Raw genomic sequence first — 22687 nt, forward strand, 5'->3', positions numbered from 1 at the left:
TAAGCCAAACAACCAAAAAAGTATTTGTTTTGTAAGGATGTTGTGAAATGAAGGGTGACAAATCTTCAGCAAAGCTTCGCCTTGGGCATGACAGTCTCTTTATTGACCAATCACGGCATGGCTTCGGAAAGTATTCACACTCTGAACCTTTTTGCTTAGTTGTGATCACATGAGAACAGTATAGTTGAAGTTCCAGTATTTCTACTGCGGAACTGAATGAAGCATTGAGTAGTAAAAACATGGTTGTGCTTACTATTTCTCCAACATTACCTGAATAGTATGTAATAAGGAGAGGGCGGTTGGGTTATTCTGAGGAACTTTTTATTAAGCAGGGTCATTGAAGTGTACAGAAAAACAGGAGGAGGAAGGAGCATTACCAGTCTTATTCCTTGGTTTTTCTTACAATATAAACATGAATGGGACACCTATAAATGTGCACTCTGCATGCATAAATATTTGGGTCAAAATCCATTCATTTCAATGGCAAACGTTTGAAGAAAACTATAAGCTTTAGATTATGACGACTTATAAGAACGCTCGTTCATGCAGGTGGTGGATGGGTTTCAAGATCTGTTTCAGGAAGTAAGAGTGAGGAAACACCTTTTATATAGTCTGTTATCTTGTAATACTTTTTTGCATTCCTCTGGACATCGTTGACTCTCAGCATGTCCACTGAAACCCCTGGGTGAAGGGCCAAAGGTCATGGGTTACAAAGGTAATGCTTGATCCTGTCAGTCTCCCCCTGGAGGGGCAGACACAACATAACACATCTCTGTTTATGACTATTTATAAGTCTGTTTGCATGAATCCTGTGTATTACTGCACTCCTTTGGAACTTGCTGGCTGCGTTTGCCCATGAAGAATGTGAAGCTGTGAAATTTTTTCTGTGTGTGTGAGTGTGTGTGTGTGTTCCTAATGACAGATAATAGCAGTTTTTAGTTTGCCATGTGTGTTTGTGAGCGATTACACCTTTGTGTGCTTGTTTGGGTGTGTGAGCATGTAGAAAGAGAGAAATGGAAAGAGAGAAGTTTGTGGTTTGATGAAGTGACTGTCTAATTGCAGAGAGCCTCACTGTGTGGCATGTCAGATTGTTCTTCCCCTGTGGCCTGAGGTCTTCTGCAGTAAGAACACGAGTGTATGTGTGAGACACTGTACATGTATGCTTGTGTGTGTCTAACTGATGGATTTCAACTGCCTGCTTCAAGTCTTGGCAGGCTGCCTGAACACCAGGGATCCAGTCAAGCATATATCATGCTCACACACACACAAAAAAAGAACAGCATACCTTGTTTTTTTTTTTTGTTTTTTTTTTTACCTTTATGTGGTTCTCTCAGTGCTTTAGTCCATTTACATAGTTTTGTGTGTAAATGGTATGTGTGCTAAATGTGAGTGTTTGGGTGAGATGATGGGGAAAACTGCAGAGACTCCACACTTGCTGCGTCACAATGGCTTGCATTGTTCTGGTGCTATAATCAGAGCGGACACGGTACTTGGCCTGGAAACCAAGAGGTCTCTGTGGCTGTGGACATAGCATGCTGGAACTCATATTCACAACAAATCCTGGACTTGAAAGCGAATGCAGGGGGTTGTAGATGGAGCAGGAATACTAGTTTGGGTTTGATTATTAACATTATTTGTTTTAAGGCCTGAAAAGGAGTTTTTTGAAAGCCTAGGGGTGAAGTGGGGCAGTACTTTTGCTCTTATATACTCAGAATTAGAAACATTAGTCTGTCAGAAGGCTGTCTCTCTGTTTTAATATGAGGTGAAAAAGTTTGTGTTGGTGGTAGTGATACTTGTCAATAAAAAGTCTTGACATTGTCAAAGTCAGTCTAAAGAATCTGGAGGTCTCTTTTGAAAATATTGTGAGTATTACTACTTACTTTTAGGCATATTATCTATGAAAATGTTGACATTTAGATCTAATCCATAGTAAAAGCTCATGTTCTTTGTATTAAATCCCCATCCTGAGTGGCTCACACTCAAAAGACAAAACAAGCAGCCTCTTTCTTAAAAGTTTGGGGGTTCTTTAGTCCTCAAAAGCTCACTCATGGGCCATAAATATGTGTCTAACATGGGATAAAAGAATAAAGGCAAAGTTTGTTCTGTGAATAGCTTTGGTTAATAGGACTTAAAAAAATGCAACTTAATTCAGTCCATTTCTGTCTACTTTCCTTACAACGACCTGTTTTGCTGAGCACAGTTCATGCTGCAGAGCTGTTGCTGATCTGCTTGAGCTGCTACTTCGCGTTTTTGAGGTTGAGTTGGAATAATGTAACAATTGGATGGATGCCACTGGGATTTCAGAAATAATTTTGGGTTTTCCAGTTGTGAAAAACAACAGTTTATCAGGTTGTAGGCAGTATCCCTGTCACTGTAACCCAACAGAAACAGCAGAATTGTTGTGGGACATTTTTTTTTTTTAAGTTTGGAAAGAACAAGACACTCTTTACAGTGGTTCTCCTCTATCATTATGCTGAAGGCTGATCACCTCTGATGACTTTTTATTGCAGGAAACAGTGAAATGATGACTGCAAACCTTTTTATTTTCTTTTACATCACCCATTGCTGTTATTTATTCATTTGAAACTATATGGTAAATGTTGTGACAATGTTTAGTTTTTCTTTGTGTCTGCACAGTCCGGTCTGGTTCCTCCTGCAAACTGTCTGAAAAGGAGAAACAGTCACTTGCTTTTGTTGATGCTAAATATTAGCTCTTTCAAATGGTTTTGCTGACATTGCTTGAGCATCTGATACCTGCAGGTAATAAACAGTTAAATAGTAACTTCTGAGGTCTGCCTCTTTCACCACAGCTAAAGCTGTTGTTGTTTTTCACTGACTTCCTTTATCACTGCTGTTTCCTGTTTCCTTCGCAAAAGTTGTTCAGCAAGCACAGCGATGCTTAAGTGATTAGTTCCTTTTTTTTTGGTCTAAAATAAAATTACCTCTTTAAAATATAATAAAATAAAAAAAAAATCATCCTCCAACATGGCACATAACATTGTAAACTTGTTTAAGTGTGAGTTTTGTTTGACTTTTGTGACCCTCTCCTTGCTGTATTACTCGTATGAGCTTTGAGCAAGCCTTGACTGATGAAAGATTCAGCTTTCAACAACAACACAGAGAAGTGTGGAAAAAAGAAACTGTGTCACTCTAATGACACCTCAACACCTCCTCACCCTGTGCTTTTCCACCATAATTCAGAGGGGGCTCGGCCAAAGTAGCACTTAGTGTTTTTTAAGTGAGTCTGAAGCATAACTCCATTTACCACAGTGGTGCAGTAGAAGCAGAACATTGGCTAATAAGCCAGTGGTAGGGCACACAGTGAGCCGGTGTTCAAACTTTTATAAGATTAGACCACAAGTTGCGGCAGAGAGAGGTCTAATAAGAGACTTATGATGGACCAGAAGTCTGTCCGGGGTCCAACCACATTAATGATACCGTTCACTGTCTCTCTGTCTCAGTCATGGAAACTTGGGTGCCGGGGTGAAAGAGGCAGAGCAGCGCTACCGTTAGCTCCTGTTAGCTCCTGTAACTTAGATTCTGGCTTTTGTTTTTGCAAAGGGAGAGATTTATTCCACAGGTCTGCAGATTGGTTTCTTTACAAGTTTGTCTAAGCGCTTTTATGTTTTGGGTTAATACAATAAATACGTTGTAGAAATAAAGTGATTTTTCCTCATAAGCATAAGCCAGCTGTAAAGAAGTAAGACTCTGGTTTAGTGAGTCAGTGTTTCCACACAGCTGCTGCTGGACCTTTGGGGTCTTGCAAGACCTGGCCACGAGCCTTCCCTATGTACTGCCAGGTCAGACATCACATACTCGGTGTGTGCATGTCAGATTTGGGAAACAGATTCATTCACTTTCTTGTTGAGTCCTATGCATGAAGATGAACACAGCTCCCACATTTGCATGATATTTATTATGACTCACAGTCCATTATCTTAGCTCAGACTCTTAAAGTTCATTTGTCTTTCAGCCCTGCAATAATGTCACACACACAAGTTGATGAATGTGTCTAAAAGATTTAGTAAACATCTACAAATATATAGACAAGAAACAGCTAGCCTGGCTCTGTGCAAAGTTCAAAACTCTGTAGCACCTCCAAAGCTCACTAATGAACATGTGATATCTTGTTTAATCCCTATTGAAAACAAACTGTAGGGTTAACACTGTGTTTTATGGGGAGGATTATTTCCCAGAATATTCTTTTTGGTGAGTCTTGTCGAGACACAATTCATAAACTGCGCCAGGCCAAAAAAATAAAATGACTGAATTCTCTACATTGTCACTTTAGCAAAGTAGATTAAACAAAGGAAGGGTTATGTGTTGATTAATGAGCTTATAGATGTTAGTAGGCATTGTTTGCTACTTTTGGAAAGAGTCAGACTAGCTGTTTCTGCTTATTTCCAAATGTAAAGTCAACAAATTCCTGGTTGTACTTTCATACAACTTTACTGCTCTGTAAAGTTAACCAGAAATGAATCATATGGAGTAAATGCTTTATTTTGGTTTTGTTATATGTTAAAAGACACTGATGGAAAAAAAATGTAATCTTGTGGTAACCAGATGCATGCAGATGACTGAGCAATTAGCTGGAAACCACAATCAGACCACAGACTGATGTCTAACCAAGCCTTAGTGCTAATTTAATAACAACAGCACAAATCTAGATATTTTTCATGGCTTTGTTTACTATTTCATGCAGCAGTCGTCAACAAGATGATTTCCCACAAGCTCTGAGGGTGCACAGCAGAAAGGGCCATGCACTTTCTTTAACATGGAGTCTTATTGGCTGTTGGAGCATGTAAACTCCAGTTGTCTTAAGTGAGGTGTTAATTAAAATTAAACAATGTTTCCATGACAACCGGACTTATAACAGAAATTATGTGAAAGTTGAGGCACAGCTGTGAGCTCTATTAAAAAGCTCTCAATGAAAACGACCTTTTTTTTGTTGGGAAAAGAAATCAGTCAGTGGAGTATCAAGTCTCTTTGTAGGCATGAAGACTCAGTGGTCTGTCGACAGCATTGATTTTATCTACTGGTCACTGGACGGTAAAATGTTTTGCTTCAGTTGAATCATAAGAGTCTAAGACTCTTAGCTTTCCATTGGTATGTCACATGTGCAATTTTGTACACAGCTGATGGCTTCATTAGCTATTTTCCACACAAGTTTTAAAGAGTTATGGGATACATAAGGGGTATAAATCCATTCTTTTGTGAAATTGCCTTAATGTGACACTTTTAAAAGCTTATTTCTGTTTAACTCTTTGTTCTGTTGCAAAGGAAATGTTTGGACACCATTCTTTTCGATCACTGGAAAGCAGAAGGAAAGGTCCGTAACAACTCAAAAGTTCTGTCTCACTGCATGCTTAATATGTTGGTGAACTTCTAAGAAAACATAGTCAGGATTACAAATGTATGTTATATAAAGTATGCATGAGAAGTATGTACTCAGTGGTACCCACTGTAACGGTCCACATTCTTTGCGCACTCATGAGGAGACCGTCTTATATGGCTTGATTCCACCATGTTAAGCTTGAATATTTGCACCATAACTTCCCAAAATTGATTTGATTCTGAGCTGTTTGTCTTGGCTGGGGCCTGCTGATGTGGCTGTGGGCTAAGAGGGCAAAAGGGGAGGAGGAAAGACTGCGGAGAGAAAGAGGAGGAGAAGAGGGTGATATTCAGGGCATTATGTAAGACTTCAAACAGGCCCAGTCTGGTGAGGAGTGTTGATGTGAGAGTTGTGGGCCCCTTGGGTCAGGTGGCCTCTCACATAGCCTCCCATATGGTCTGCATTTCCCCTCGTTGCCGCCGCCCTTCGTCTAATTGCCAGGTAATGTATCGTGGCTCTGGCATATCTTCCCTTCCATCACTGTTATTCTTCTCTTTTATTAATGGGAGGCACGGTCATGTGTTGGTTATGGCTGCGGAGGTGATAGCAACTCTCGGTTTGGCATCTTGCCACGGAGAGGCCCCAACACTGACACTTTATACACCAGCAGGTTTCACCAAGGTGTTCATTTCAGGAGCGTCTCCTCTGCTTCAGCTGCTTCTTTTTCTTCTCCATTCGACTGTGGAAGGTAAATCAAAGCTGGCGCTGATACAGGAGACCTTATTCCATCTCAGTGTTACAACCCGCGCTCATCAGACAGTTGGTCCTTACAGATGGAAACATATATAACCGAACATACACATAGACGCTTGTTTGCATCCACACACACACTGTGTGTGTCCTCTAGCATTCATCACTCCACCTCTCACCATGTAATCCCACAGTGCAGGCCTTTCTTTCCATATCCCTCTCACAGCTAGCCAGGCTGATTTTCTTCTTTCTTTCTTTCTTTTTTACAGCCCAACAATATACACCAGAATACATATGTTTTTCATAAAGTACAAAGCACAAAAATTACAATACAATTGTTTATGCTTTGAACAGAGTTTAAAAAGAATTATTGTACACCACGTTTAATTGTGCGTTGTACTAAATGCTCATAATTCTCCGGTGATTTTCAACTGCTGTTGGACAGTGGAAGCCAAACAACATGGGCCAATCAACCTAACTAGGTCTTTTAGTAGCAGTAAATGCCAAACTCTCTTTGCTCTGCCTCACAGGCCAAGTTTCTCACTGCAGTGAGTCCATGTATGGAGCTGCAGCACATCCAGTGTTAGCGAGCTGCTACAGACATGGCAGTAGCAACACGAGCCTAACTGAATTCATCAGATCTTTTTTTTTTAAGGGAGAATAAATGTACATATGATTTTGCTAACATCCTGTACTGCGGATCAAGCCAACATTACCGTCTGGTACACATGGAAGAGCTCAATTACATAACTTAAGACTTTCATTAGCCTCTCTGCTCTATTGAGCTCTCTGGGAAAGGTCCAGATGTGACTTCATGAAGGGCCTTCTCTATGTGGAGCCTGTTCACTCTGTTCCGCTGTGCCCCCCTGCTCCATCCTCGCAGCTGTAAGCACTCAGAGAAAAGCAGGGAGAGAAGGGAGGCAGGCTGAGGGCTTTATTAAAAAAAAAAAAAAAAAAAATCAGACAGCCCATAGACCCCCCGATCTCCTTTTAAAACAGTTCCAGCCCAACCCAGAGCAGGCCTATAGTTCTTCTTTCTCCCCCATAGGTCGTCTAAAGTAGGCCAATAAGTCTTTTACCATGTCGTCTCCCTGACAGTCCGAGGTGGCTGACTAGACAGACTGCTGCTCCAGGCGCAAGGGCAGGAAGTGGGAGCTGGCCAGAAGACACTCTCTGAGAGGTTGCCCAAGTAAACAACCCTCCCCCTTCAGCACACATGCTCATACACAGTTGTATGCATTTTTGCTCATACACATGTTTACATATTACAGGCTCACACACTCAGACAGTGTGTCACCTCCACTTCTGACTTTCATTTGGAAAATTATAAATCTAAATAGACCCGTCTTACTGTTGATATCATTAGGATTTATGGATTTACTTTTGACCTTAATTTATTTTCAGGATTTTGGTTTTGTTGAGGTCACAGTGCCCTTCTGAGAACTGAAAATTGGTCAGATCTTCCTGGTTAGATTATTGCCTGAGTTGTTTTGATTGCTTGTGTGCAAAGGATTCATTTGTACAGCTGTGTGTGTACCTTTGTGCAATGTCATACCAACATCATTTGCTAAAATAGCTAATTCTACCTTGAAGGGTTGGTCTGTTCCACTCATTGCTGCAGTTCAGTATCCAAATCTTTAAAATGTGTCTTCGTGTCTGAGTATTATGGTCATGATGGTTTTCCAGAACAGGGCAGCTGCTTGTGTGACTCTGTTTCTGGGAAGGCAGTGGACACAGGTGGGGAATCAGTTAGGGCTGTGATTTATCGAAAGCTCCTCTGCTTCTCATTGTGCTGCAGCCTTCCTCTGGGCCTCGGCCTCCTCTCACACATCATGTTCCCCTTGTCGTCTGTTATTCTGTGTCTCTGATAACAATAATGTCTGATTCCCAGAGTGAAAAAACCTGATGAGTTTCCCTCAGGGAGCAAATTTATTGTTTCCTAGCAGAGAACAATTGTGGAGGCAGTTCATGAACAGATGCAGACCCCAAACAAAGCAAGTCGCAACTCTTTTTTTATTAACTCATTTCTTTAAATCTTCCAGATTCATTACTTGTTCCTAACTGTAACTGGATTTTAAGAGGCTAAAAAGTACAAACCATGCTTCAGATAAAAATAGGCTTAGTATGCAGTTGAGCGCATAAATTGACTTTATATTCTTGCCCACAAAGTGGTATGAAGATGAATGTTTTCCGGTAATTAAGTATGAAAGTTAAAAGGAATAACTGAGGTAAAGTTGAATTCTTCAAAACCCTGAGATCTTTCCCCAGGAACAGTTTGAGTGATTGTTAGAAAGGAGAAAAAAGACCCCTTTTTGACTGCAAAGGACTATTGAGAAGATTGATCGCACTCTGGGAGTGGTAATGCACTCTTCTGTTGCGCTGCTACACTTGCACAAATATGACCCTCATGGAAGAGTCATCAGAAGGAAAACCTTCCTGTGTCTTCGAGATTTCAAATAAACATATGAATAAGTCTGGCAGACTTATTAAGTTAACGTGGAATAATTTGACCTAATGGAGCAGATTTGATTTAAAAAAAAGGGCTTGAAATTGGATTTAAAGTAGGCTTATGCAACTTTTAAGCATGGTGTGGATCAGTCAGATGTGGGCTTGTGTTGCAGCTGGTGGCACGAAGAACATTCGCTGATAGAGAGAAGATCAGATTCAGAAAGATCTTCACAAATTCTTGTAAAAAAGAAAAAAAAAATTATGAAGAGAGAATTGACCTTAAAAAAAACCTCAAAATGAATACTGAACTTCCTGAAGGGATGGAAGGTGAGGATTTTACCTTAGACCCAAAACCAGCAACATTTGAAAATAAGTCATGATCTGTTTGTATAGCTATCAGCCTTCAGATTCACCCTAGTATGCAGGTAGCATGTTTGGTGTTATCTTCTGGGGTGGGGTCTTGCAGATTTAATCTTTTTGGTCTGGTCAGGGTCTGATTGCCTCCTTTCTTTCTCAAACATCTCTAATTTAATTTCCACTGCTGCTCTTAACATCTGTTAAGTTGCATTGCAAGTATTTTTTTATGCCATAAACACAACATTTAAACTCTGACATTCAAGCTTGCTCTAAATCAGCTCAGGAAACGCAGCGCGCAGCATGAGCTGCTGTGGCTGGATCGAGTTTAAGAATAATTGAGGAGAACGAGTAGCAATGTCACAAGAAAGCAGTGAATCAACCCCAACTCAGCTGTGAGTAGAGACACGGTTTTTCACACCACAGCAGACTTCATTTGTTTCAGTGGAAAATGAGACGATCCAGAGTTAAAATAATCTTTTAAAATAATCTTTTAACTCTGGGGATTTTTTTTTGTTCAAATGCTAGTTGAAAGCTGATCTTACAGACTTATCTAAAATAATCCCATCTCTTCAAACAGTGCTTTAAATCTGGCTATATGTTATGAGTTTAAATTTTGTGCAAACACCACAGACAGGATGTCTGTTAGAATAGTTGTCATGCTATTTATTTAGCTTTTCACAGAAACAGAAAGTTTGACCCCCACATGCCTAAGAGTCAACAATATAGACGTGTTTTATGCAATTGATCTCTGCTGAATGGGTTAGCTTGTCACCCCAAATTACACTTGATTTGATAAATGTCTGTACATAAGGTCAAAATGAATAGAATGGGAGAGAATTTGGCTTGAAAACAATCAGAGATGTTAGGCTGTAACATTGTTAATAATATGTATGTGAGGCACAGAGACGAGCTGCAAAGTTAACAAACTAATGTAATCAAGAGCAGCGATATTCATCTAAAGTTAGGTAACATTAGATAACAGTTATGCAGTAGTAGTAAGGCAATAGCAGCAAGCTTCTGCTGATCTGGATTTAAGGCTAGTATAGTCAGTAAGTTTTATTTATATAGCGCCTTTCAAGATAAAGCATTAAACACAAAACATTAAAACAACATAAAATACAAAACATCAAGAAAAAACATAAAAACAAATAAAACTAAGTAAAAGCTGGATTAAAAAGATATGTCTTGAGCTGCTTTTTAAATCATGAGTATCGGAATTTCCAACCTGAATATTTTAGCAGTGTATCTTTTTATGAATTACTTTCTAGTTTGTCTTTATGTCACGAGTGGACCAAATTTTAGAAAACGGCTCAGAGCTCTCAGGTCTTTCATGCCGTGGATCCCTGGCTTTAAACCCTCTTCTGGTTGTAATAATTTAAAATTTAGTTGATTGACCTATAAGTCTACCATCAAGTTTACACAAAGTTCCAGACAAAGGCAGACATCTGTGAACACACTGCGCTTGACGTTGTTTATCCTGACGCCACCCCCTGCACAAGGCCTTCGTGTTAGGTTCCACTGTAATCCTTTTTTTCATTTCTACCTGTTTGCGTGCGTGTTGCAGCAGGTAAGCAGGTGAGGCTCGAGGGTGGGAGCGAGCTCAGCAGGTTTCAGGTCAGGCCTTATCGCGATGGAAGACTTGCCTTGAGAAATCTGAGCAGCAGCAGTCAGACACTTCCAAACAATCTGCGTTGTGTTTCTACAGCCAAATTCCTCAATCATGAAAAGCCACATGTACCCTCCTGAGGGAACCCAGTGTCAACTTTTAAATGTGTGTTAGACTTGCATTGGAGCACACGTGCATGATAGCCTTGTGTGTGTGTGTGAGTGTTCCTGTGTGTACTTTTTCCTGGTGAGTGGGTGTGAGATCTGTGGTTTCTCACAGTCAGGTCTTATCTTCGTCTCTGAGCCTCAGCCAGCAGATCATTGTGAAATACACGCACGCACTGAAACGGAGACAGACAGAGATACAGAGTTCACTTTTAACTATTCCCTAACCTCCCAAGGCCAGATATCCAGGCTTGTTTACAACTCAAACAGAAAAAAAATGATACAGCGGTGGTTGTATTAGCAGAAGGGGTGACTTCAGTCCAGCCACGTTCTCTCTGTCACTCTTTCTTTTTTTGCGGAAACTTTTTCATCATTTGCAGCCTTGAAGTGGAATCGCATCTTATCTTGTCATTATTTTGTCATCTTCATTTAGCTAAATAACTTCATGTGACTGTTGAGAGTTAAACTTCAGAAATCAGATGGCCATCTGTGCACAGCATAGACTTGGCCTCGGTATAAGAAGGAGCAAGGACTTCCTGTAAAAGTATCGCTGACGTAATTTTCTGTCCGCTTTTGCCTCTATTAGGCCTGGGTGACTCAGAGCGACTGGTTAGTCAACTATGCAGATCTGTCCGGGTCCACTGGCTGTATATCTGTAGGCAGCAGAAGTGTGGGAGAGTGTTTATTTCTAAGCGCGTGTGTGTACTGAGGTCATAGAAATTGACACACTGAGCTGGTGAGAAACTGAGAACTGCATTTTTGAAGTGAGAATGAGATTGTCTTCCAGCTCTGCAGCAAACAGAGGAAACAGATGCTGCAAAACAAAACTGAGAGTCATGTGTAAGGAAACGTGCTGTTTTTAGCTTTAGCATGGTGAAGTGGCTTCAAGCTAACCTCATTTGCTGTCATGCATCACATACAGTGTTCAAAAGGTGTGTAGTCTCGTAATGTTAGATATTCTGTGTTTGATTTTTTTTCTGCCATATGTAAGGGTGAATCTAGATCACCTTTTAAGACCCACTATATGATTAAAAATGTTTATCTGCTGCTGTAACAGGTGAATTTCTCCACTGTGAGATGAGATTAAGTCTAAGTCTAAAAGATAATGGCAGAACTAAAGGTTTTACAGCCTCTAGAGTCTGAACTCCTTCATTAAAGAGACTTATTTGCTTTTCCTTCACTTGTTCAGGCATCTACATATTCAAATCTTTCAGTTTGGTCAACTCTGGCATCGGCCAACAATTAGAAGCGGCTTTGTATTTGGGGTCATGTGAAAGAAAAGTTAGGAACCACTGCTTTAGATAATCAGGCTCAACACTAGCCTTGTTTACAACCTGTCTGATGACCTGTGCTGCCACTGCGCTGCTTCTAAGTCTCTCCAAGGATTTTCACAAACACAATGTCGTCACAGCTTGTAGAAAGAATGACCAAAGCTCCAGAACTAAGACCAAAGTTGTTATAATCTGGACTTTTTCAGCAAGCATGTAGCGTTGCGTTAAAATACAGATCAGGTGTAGCTCTACCACTGCAGGCCCTTCTCCTACCATCCCACAGTGATGGTGGAAGTCATGAGACAGGATAAGTTCAGTGGTTAAGAACTCATGAGAACATAGTCTGTGACTCATTCGACCCAGTGGACCAGAAACCCAAAGCACAACAGCGTGAGGTTCAGGATGGGCTCACCCATTGGACAGTTTTCATCTCGTGTTATCCACTGGAACAGAGTGCCTCGTTAGGAAAAAGTCATCACTTGTCTATTAGCGCAGTGCTCACAGAAACTTTGGCAGCTTTTTGTTTGTTTTTGTGTCGCACTAAGGAGTGGAAGGGTGTGTTTCCATAACCTGTCAGACAGCCATCACCAGTTCTCTTCTCTGTAGCTGTCTGCTCAATGCATCTGTGTTCTCTGTGTCTTCCTTTACCAGGTCAGGGGTTGCCACTTAGCCTAGAGGAAGAAAAGCACATGTGACACTGGATCCAGGCTAACCCAGTAAGCAGTATGTCACAGCTATAGTTGATTGGAAGACAGCGTTGTCGAGCCAATAGATTAAATGCATGGATCGGAGAGTGTTTATGATCGGCCTTTGGTGATCTGCAATCAGTCTCACTCTGACACATATAGCCAGAGACCTACAAAGATAAGGCCTGCATTTAGTTAAAGGAAGTATTACATAAAGTCAAACATACTGAGATTACAGCAATAAGATTACTGGTACGTAAAAAGTGGCGGTTACTACTAGAGAACAATTATCGGATATTTTATAAAATCTGTTATTACTCAGAAATATGTATGAGAGAGGAATTGCAAGGTTGAAAAAAATACTGATGTCATGGAGAGATAAAGCTACTGTACACCACGACTTAAAAAGAGGAAAACAGTTGTTTTAGACGGCATCTTTATTTTGTACTTTGTTGTAATAGATTTAAGTATTGGGTCTTCCAGTTTCTCTGCCAGTAATATATATTGTTTTGTATTCTGAAAGTAAACTTCCCAAACACCGAAGCACACATGCTTAAGACTGATAATTGTCAGGAAGGGATAACAGGTGGGATGAGAAAGCCACCTTGTTAACGCAAATTATGTAACACATCCCCATAATTAAGCTAAGAATTTCAATATTTTGGAAAACAAAACGGCAACTCCTCACAGCCACCTACTCTCTGAGGCCACAGTCAAGTCTTACGCAGGGCAGAGTGAAACAAGAATAGCTAAACAGCAAGCTGAGGTTGTATTTTGACGGAATAGAAGCACAAACAGCCCTTTATCAGCCCAGTTGGTGTTATAAGTCTGTCCTGTAACAGGATCAACGGGTTTAAAAACAGACTAGTACATTAGACAGTGATTGTCAGATGTATATAAGAAAGCTATAAAACAGACCAAAATGTGACTTTGTCCTTTACTGTCAGGGTTTGCTTGATATTTGACTCACAATCTTTTAGTGATACATTCACTGTCATTTAATGCAGCACAAAGCTAAGCTAACTAGCTGCTGCTTTCATGTGAGATGTCACCTGATCAATGATAGCAACCCTCACTCTGCAAAGGAGGCAATCCTGAAATGACCATTCCACAATCTACTGAAAAGAGAATCAAATGAGTCACGTTTGCTTGGGTGGATCTTTCTGAAGCAGGTCCCTGAGCTCTGGTATGTGTGTCTGAAGGAGGTTAATTGTGCCTCTGTTTTCTACAGACAAAGCAACTTCTGAATAGTCTGTAACCTAACCTGCTCAGTCAATGTTGACCTCAGCCCTTGTTTGGTGATTAATTATCTTTCTGACAACACCTGCAGCATGCAGCAGCAACACAAAGAGATGGCTGCAGCTATGCTGGTCTCAGCCATGAATGAAGATAAGGGACAGTTAGCACATCAGCACTATTTGCTCATCTCTTTCTCAAACTAGGAGGTAAACCTTCCTCTGATAACAATTACACAGAGTACACGCTGTGACATTCTCTTGCTTAACGCTGCAGGTTAAAGGTGACTGAAGATCTGGCACTAAGAGCAAAGCATGCTGGATTTATCATGCAGCACCGCCAGCAATGACTGAACCACAAGCTTGATCGGTGTCTGTGTCCTGTCTGCATGTTGGAAAGTTACATGAGTGATGAAATAATGAAAGTTTTCTTCTTTTCTTTCCTCTCTATCTACATCTCAAAGCTGAAACGACCCCCTCCATCCGCCACCTTCGCAGGTTCACAAACCCACTTCCTGTACTCTTTATCAAACTGCCTCAATGCACACACCGCACAAGCAGGAAACAGCCCTCTTTCAAGTGCTTCAAATGGCACATTCTACTCTTCTGTAAAGGCTTGCATGAGTTATGTTCACCTGGTTTAGCACGACAGATCTTTCCTTTAAATTTGCAGTTTCTTTGCTTCTGATCTTATTAAAACACATGGAAAACTGTAATGGCAAGAAGTAGCAATCCCCCCCTTCCTTTGAACTTCATATGCACCAAATGAAAAGCTGTTTTAAGTTTATGTAATGTGTACCCTGCAGAAATACTCAGAGAAATATGCTATATACCTCCAAGAAGAGGTAGAAAGCATAGGAAAAAATGGCAACTTTTGTGCAAATGATTGATGAGTCTTTTTTTTTTTTTTTTAAAAATACAAATAAAATTGAGCTTTATCAGCTGAGTCAGGGTTATGAGTAATGAATTATCCAAAAGTAAATGAGCTTTATAACAAAAACAAATTTTTTTTTTCTCCAACTACACAGGATATTCAGGCCTCCAAACCAAACATCCATCTCTGCTCTGATAAAACCAATAAAGACACATGTAGGACCACCTGGCATTACAGAATGCACAACTATCTTCCAAAAGTTGCATCATATATGACCTCTTCTTTAAAACAGGACACAAATTGTTCTAATTTCTAAAACATTTTTTTTTGTTTGTTTTACTGTTTTTGCTTTATCAGTCTTAAATGACTGGACCCAGTCTCGTTTCCACTGGATTCATCATTTTTCTCAACCTTTAAAAATACTTGACATAAACTGGGTCAGTATGAAGTAGTAAGTCTTCGACTCAACACCAGGGAACATAAAGATGTAATCTTTTAAGGCTGTTTTCCATCATCTCTTAAGATGGATAGTGATATTTGAAGAAGGGTTTGTCAGGCAAGCAGGTTGTTCAGATATGGGCTATGGGACCGGATAGGGAACGGATGGGTGGTTTCGGAGGGAGTAGACAAGAATCTACAAGGCCCAAAGTTCTCTGGAATAAAGCAACATGGACAGACCTTCATGGGTCAGCTGTTGCAGGTCAGCACCCACTATTGTATGGAAGGAGGGGAGTTCCTGTCTCAGCTCCTTTGCAATCTGAGAGAGTATAAACACAGAGAGACGGAATTGTCCAAAGAGAGGAAAAGCAGAAGCAGTGCGGATGTTGAGCGGTGTGTATGAAGGGGGAAGCTACAGTGTTGTTACTGAAATCAAATACCTCTCTGCTGTGTTAATGGTCAAACAGATTATCTACTTTATTTTCCAAAATACATAAAAGCAAAAGAGGATAATGTATATTGATTATCAGATTGACATAATTGTTCTGGTCTTACCAGGAATATTCTCACTAACATCAATTAGCTCATATTTAACCTCAGGATTGCTGATCAGGTCATTGCCTTTGCAACTTTTTCCCCAAAAGAAAAATTCTAGGAAACTTTATGGCTACAACACCCTCAGATCAATATTTCAGATGAAACCAGGAGGACTGAATCTTTGTGTAACCAAATCTGCTTAGACTTTGATTGCTCCCGGGTCAATAGCCGTGACTGCAGTCTGAGCAGCTCACCAATCAACTTTCACCAGAGTGAAACTCCCTTCAAGCTGGTTTATTATACAACCTGCCTTTTTTTCCTTTTTTTTTTCTAACATAAAAAACAAACATTTATGCTATATAGTGAATTCAAACAGATTTTAACCTCAATATCAAAAGGATTTTGGAGGATTAAACATCACAAACATAATTAAAAGTATGAAAATGTAACACTGCCAGATTTACCATTTACGAGTCACGACACAGTTGAACTTTTCCAAAAATACAAGGTTTATTGACTTAACTGCAATCAATACTTACAAAAAAAAAAAAAAAAAAAAAAAAAAAGAGGGAAAAATAGGTTTTCATATAAGCTCACAGAAATTACTGTAGTGAAAACACATGGCTGGAAAGAAAGAAAAAGATACATTCAACAGCTTCTGTCTTGGTGTTTGTTCATCTCCAAACACACAAAGGCAACATAGAACACGTGACTTAAAAATGATCCTCCATTATCAAATATAAAAAGGCCGAAAAGCCTTAGCTACCTGGAATGTATTCAACGAGGCACTTTCACTGGTCACGGGGGGGGGGTGGCGGCTGAGCAAGTGCATCCAATCAAATTAAAAAGAAAACGTACTTTTCTCAACCCATTTGGTCACAGCTGTTGCGTGTAATAACAGACTGCGTGCAAGAACATGACCGAAAAAACATTTTAACACAGCCAGTCTTAACTTTCAGACTCCTCAACAGGTGATGCAAGGGTTTCATTTAGTCTTTGAGACCCAGTTACATCAACTCCCATTTTATGAAGCACAATGGCAATATTTCTCTTCAAAGTGGAGACAAGCGCCGAGTAAAAAAAACAGGGGTGGGGGGGTCAAATTAATGTAATAACAGTTAGCAACTGTTACTGTCGACTTACTGGAAAGTGTGGAGGGGGCACATGAGAAATGAAAACAAGAGAGTCTGGCTTAGATGGATTTGCAGTCCAATGAGAGGGGAGTAAGAAAAAAAGTACAATAAATAATCAAAACGCAAAACATCTTTTTTTGCATTATTTTTTGCTTTAAATTAGTTTCATTGACAAAGTGTAGTTGCAGAACAAGTCATTGAAGTACAATATATTAAACTGTGAAAAAAGGAAAAAAAAAAACTGACAAAAACGTCTTCACAATCTTTAGATTAATATGGAAGATCATAATTTAACATAAAAGAAAATATATTCTATTGTTCATTATCCAGATAAATACAAAAAACAAAAATTAACAAAAATGCATATGATCACCAATAAATATGTTCTGATAAGTTAAATAAGCAGTGACACGCAAACCTTCTGTTTGGAAAGTTTCTCAAATAATAATAACCGTAATAATAACATTAATAAAAAGTAATTATCAAATAATGAAAGCAAAAGAGATGTAATGAGTACAGAGTGCTCCATGGAGCACGTTGCAAAGTGGGGGGAAAAGTAAAGTAAAATAGCTTGGAGATCCGATCGCTTTAAGTCGTAGGATGTACAACTGCACCATGGGATTGCTGGAATTCCCCAGATCAGCAAGGATCAAGAGGGGTGGCAGCAGGAAAAATTATGCAGATTTAATGATCAGTTTGATATCAAGACTTCTTTCCCATAAAAAAAAAGGAAGAAGCCAGTGACTAGCAACAGGAGGAAAAAACTCGAGGGATTGTGAGACAAAACCGACTTCCAGTTCAAAGTCCTTCCTGCAGACTCACCCGGTTGAATTACATAAGACGGGCCGGAGAAGATCTGTGACAGGGGTGGGGAGAAATGACCAAATAAACAAAAACAAAGAAACCAGCAGTCCATTCACCCTAAACACATGCAGAAACCTCCCCAGGCACTTTATCTTTAAAACTATTCATACATTTTCAGGGTCTGTTATCTTTTTCTCATTTATGTCTCGACGCTGTAAAAACCTGCGGTAGAGCTACAGTTACATTAGTGAGCACCATCTAGCTAGCTCAGGGGAAGTGGTATCATCAGGGAGGGAAGAGGAAGATAAGGGAGGGGGTGGAGGGGGCTAGTGCAATGCACTCCCCTTTCCAAGGCCACTTGTACTGCTACACATTCAAGAACAAATAAAAAATAAAGAAAAAAAAAAAAAAACAAGTGGCACCTGGCTAAACAGTCAGTTTTTGTTCTCATGATTTTCATTGTTCAATTTCCACTCCTCATTTGGCACTATGACACATGGCATCATTTTTTTTTTTTTTTTTACTTAATGTGCTGATTCACTGCGATGAAATGATCTTTTGAGTCAAGTTCCCTTAATTGATTGCATCCTTACCACGGACAAGGAACTAACAGTGTCTTGTGTTTGGGGTGGATAGGGAAGCTTGAGGAAGGGGCAGAGGTAGAGGGGAGTGCCATGTTCTCTTTGTGTCATCAAACTTAGTCACTGGGGGACGCATGAAGTCTAGTCAGAGATGGAGAGGCGGCTGAAGATGGGAAGGCGGCGGGTGGTGTCCAGCGTGGGAGACTCTGAGCCACTCAGGCTTCCACCAGAGCTGCTCTGGTAGCCTTCTTGGTCTGACAAGGAGTCTGGAGGGCTGGATGGAGGTTCAAACATCTGAGGCGACTCCAACATGGGTCTGAAAAAGTAAGACGTGCTGGTTGGAGAAGGAGGTGCAGGGGTGTTGGGCTCTGTGCCTACAGGACCAGCACTGAGACTGGGCCCAAATAGGTTGGCCAGCTCCTGGCTGGAGTAGGTGAATGGGTTACTGCTGGGCCAGTCGGGGACCTCATCAGGGAAGAACATGGGTGGAGGGGTGACTGAGGTGGGGCTGTCTCTCAGCCCAGCTGAGTTGGAGAACCCAGCAAAGCTGTAACTGTGCTGCAGACGAGGCCTCTCCATCTTGTTTGAAGAGTTTAGAGGAGAGGTCTGCTGGGGAGGTCCACGGCGCTCCTCAGCATTGTGGATGAAATGGCAGCGAGGCCCGTATGGGCAGAAACCGATGGTGTGGAAAGTACGGCACAGCTCAGTCTTGTATTTGGGATGGCGGCTCAGGCTGCGCAGTTCATGGATCCCATGGGCAAACTGACATTTGTCGCCATATTTGCAGGAACCGTTCTCCTCAAAGGGTCTGCAAAGCTCTGTCTTGTAACGGCTGGAGTTCACTTGGCTGCTGCCACAAGTGGGACTGGCGGGGCTTAGGCACTTGTTGATAAGCCTCTCACCTGTCTCAGAGAAGGAGCGGTCTCGCAGGCGGTTTTCCTTGTTGCTGCTGGCATTGCCAACCCCTGAGATGAGCGAGGAGTGATCCGCTGTCTTCAGGCTGTTCAGAAACTGGTTCTGGCTGAACTTTGTGCTGCTGACAGAGTGCCGCCGCTGATACACACCTCCCACTGAGGGAGATCCAACCGCCTTCCTGTCCAGCAGGGCTCCGGCGGGATTGGAGATGGGCACGTTTGTGCCAGTGCAAGGAACAGACATGGGGTGAGGGCCGCCCAGGTTGTTGTAGCTGAGCAATTTGTTCTGCAAGAGAGATACACAAAACATAAATACACATATTCTACAGTTTCTGAACAGAACTGCGAGACAATGTCATGATTTTAAAGAAGGCTTGTGGGAAAGGGAGGGAAAAATCCACACCTCCTATTGCATGACTGTGTTCTTTTTGGCTTTGGACAACATAAGCGGATACAGGCCTAGAGACCAGCAGCTGGTTTGGCAAGTTGCCCTGGTTAGGAATGTGTGCCTGTTTAGTCAATGGAGCAGCAGCACATGAGAGGACTGTGGGATGCTAGTGGCTGCAAAGAGGCTCCATCATTTGAAAGATAATGAAAGTGGCAAATCATCCCACTGGATTACAAGGGAAACCTGATCTGCCTCTCAATGCACTGCTCAGCAAGAGGAGATGGCCTGTTAGTCACTGATTTACATGAGTATAAAAGTTAACAGAGAGGAAAGTCTAACAAAAGCGGGAAACAGTTTAGATCTCCACTAGATATCTTGAAAATGCATACAAAAAGAAAAAAAAAGTTAGTATAGATTAAACATTAAAGTTAAACGAGGCTGATAACATTAACTGTCCTCCAGGAGCAAAAAAAAGTGGGCTAAAACTAGATAAATCTAGTCAATGATTAGCGAGCATGTGGCTGCTTGAAGTATTTAAAGTGGCGCAAACATATTTCTCTAATTAAGAAATGCTACATTAATCTATTTATACCAACTTTAAGCAATATTTGGCCTGTTAAGAGCAACGGAGTTCGTCAGCAACATTAGCTGATGTGGCACTTGTTGAATATGAAAACAATTAAGTTCAGCATTTCAACTAAACCCAAACTAACGCGCAAACTGCGGCACACTTTGCGAGAGATTTTAACATACACCATGCCATTCGGAGAGGAAATAAAGAGTAAAAAAAAACAAAAAAAAACAACACACGAGCTGTCTACCCTGAGGGAAGAGAAAAACACGTCAACACAGCAAAACAAAACCAGCCTGGGAAGAGGCGGCAGAGGGCCGCGGACATGCATCCCTTCATTCCTCCACAGCGGCTGCTGCTAACAAGCTAACAGGAGTTCACAGTAAATCAATGGAGGGAAAAAAAGTTTTCAAGCTACCTTGTTCATTGCTTCGAAGTCGAAGAAAGGCGTTACCACGGCTGTGGTCATCTCTGCAGCGACCTGAATCAAGTCGAAGGTAGAATTTAAAAAAAAAAAAAACACACAAAAAAACCACACAAAGCCAAACGGCGCTTGTTAGAAAGTTGCGCAGGTCTGCGGAGTTTCTGATTCGCAGCTGCTGGATGTTTTGGACCCTGCAGACTTCCCCTCTGCCCCGCTTCAACTCTCAGGCTTTATAATCCTTTGCAGGAGGAGCTTCGTGCGCTGGGCGTTCACTTTTAGCAGGCCTCTCTTTTTTTTTTTTCTTCTTCTTCTCTTTTTTTTCCTTCTTTACTCTTCTCTGGTGTGTTTTTTAAAATCAGTTCCTTGAGACTGCAACACTGTTGGAGTTGTGATGATTTATTAGCAATAATAGTTTTTATTTTTTACAGAGACACACTCAAATCACTTCTATTTACTTCTAACGTTAATAAGTTTTTCAGCTTATTAAGAAAGCAAAGTTTGGATTTTTTTGTTTTCAAATTAACTCAATAAATTTATCCTTTTTTTCTTCTTCTCTTTTTTCTTCTTTATTTCTCTGGTGGGCTCTTTTTAAATCAGTTCCTTGAGACTACAACACTGTTGAAGTTGTTATGATTTATTAACAATAATAGTTTTTATTTTTACAGAAACACACTCAAATCACTTCTATTTACTTCTGAAGGTCTAACGTTAATATGTTTTTCATCTTGTTATTAAAGCGAAGTTTGGATTCTTTTTTTTTTTATTATTTTTTTTGTTTTCAAATTAACTCAATAAATTTGTCTTTGAGGAAATTACACAGTTTAAACCATTTAATATACAAGCAGTACATATCAGCTCTCGTGTATGCTCACTTTAACTTAATTTCCTCCCCCCCACCCCCACATCGCTCCAGACTGGTACTACACCAGTCTGGGGTTGTTTACTGGGAGGCCTGCATTATCCTCAGGGTTTCAGCTACCATCCACTACTCTGTAATTAATTTACTCTTAATTGCTGAACTGAAACGTCACTTGTGGGACTTTCCGGTGAATTCAAGCAGCCAAGGCTTTTAACTCTTTCCCCACCACAGTTATTTCACTCTTAATCCTTTCTGTCTGTCTCTACCACAACACCCACCTCCCCAGTAGCTATAAAGCTACCCTGCCACATTGAATTTGTGCATAACTTGTCATGTCGTCAAGCAGGTGATAACCTGATACTTTGGTGATCTCACCAGCTTCAACCACAGTCACAATGACACATGCAGCCACATAAGAAAGAGCCAAGCAGCAGAGTGAAACCTTTACAAATCTATTGTTGTCCATTTTCTTCCTTCCTCTCACCTTCTGAATCCATGACAGAGGATGACATCGGCCAGGAGTTTGTGTCAGTGTTGGGTTGCAATAGAAAGGAGGGGAGGGAAAAAGAAAGGCAGGGGTGGGGGCAGTTGTTAACAAAAAGGAAAAAAAAAAATGGAGGAGGGGATGATGGCATGAGGAGGAGATTTATGGGGGACGTTTATTACTACACAGCTCTGCCCCAGGGAGGTGAGGGAAGAGGGGTGGGGATAGAGAGGCAAAACATTCCCTTTCCCCTTCCTCTTCTTTGCCTATACAGGAGCCACACAGGGGGTGGAGATCTTTGTCTCTCTGCTTGCAGCAGTGGAGGAGGCAGGCAAGGTTGTTTTTCCACCTAAATGCTGAAAAAAAGGAGCTGAAACAGAAATGAGCAGATACGCAGCTTGAGTACAAAACAAGAAGCCTTCATGAAACTACAATGTTCTCTGTGCAACAAGGAAAACTGACAAAACTTTAAGCAAACACTTACTTTTTCTGGACTCTGTCAAAGAGCAGCGAGGGTGTGTTCGAACATAAAAAGAGTTTTATGAGCCAGGCCTGTGTGGAGTAATCTCCCCCTGGAGTGTTTTCACAGACAACAGGGTGGGATGACAGACTTGCTGGAAATCACGTCTGCAGTTCAAAGGCCTTGTCACTGATTGATTAAGTGGATCAGATCGATTGTCTCCTTCTAAGGAATAAATGCAGCAAGGAAGTTGGTGGGGAGTCTGTGCCTTATTTTTCTACAGTGAATGCAAAAACCTGTTGCCGGTGTGAAATGACTTTTAAGGCCCTGTAATATGTCACACATTAAACAGATTCACAGCTGCAGTGTAT

General features: G+C 40.9%; 1 protein-coding gene across 1 annotated transcript; it reads right to left on the reverse strand.

The window, feature by feature from the left end:
* Positions 1 to 16269: 16269 nt before the first annotated feature.
* On the reverse strand, positions 16270 to 20706 carry zfp36l1a (zinc finger protein 36, C3H type-like 1a). The gene is made up of 2 exons (XM_079262614.1): positions 20508 to 20706; positions 16270 to 19416 (listed from the first exon to the last, which is right to left on the reverse strand). The coding sequence occupies exons 1-2, from the start codon at positions 20556 to 20558 to the stop codon at positions 18358 to 18360; spliced, it is 1110 nt and encodes a 369-aa protein (XP_079118740.1). The 5' UTR covers positions 20559 to 20706; the 3' UTR covers positions 16270 to 18357.
* Between the last annotated feature and the right edge of the window lie 1981 nt (positions 20707 to 22687).

Source organism: Telmatherina bonti (assembly GCF_933228915.1).
Source record: "Telmatherina bonti genome assembly, chromosome: 22".
Classification (NCBI taxonomy): Eukaryota; Metazoa; Chordata; class Actinopteri; order Atheriniformes; family Telmatherinidae; genus Telmatherina; species Telmatherina bonti.

Coding starts and splice junctions, on each gene's coding strand:
- zfp36l1a (XM_079262614.1), bottom strand. CDS start 20,558: ATGACCACAGCCGTGGTAACGCCTTTCTTCGACTTCGAAGCAATGAAC. Junction 19,417..20,507: donor ACTTCGAAGCAATGAACAAG/GTAGCTTGAAAA, acceptor TCTCTCTTGCAG/AACAAATTGCTCAGCTACAA.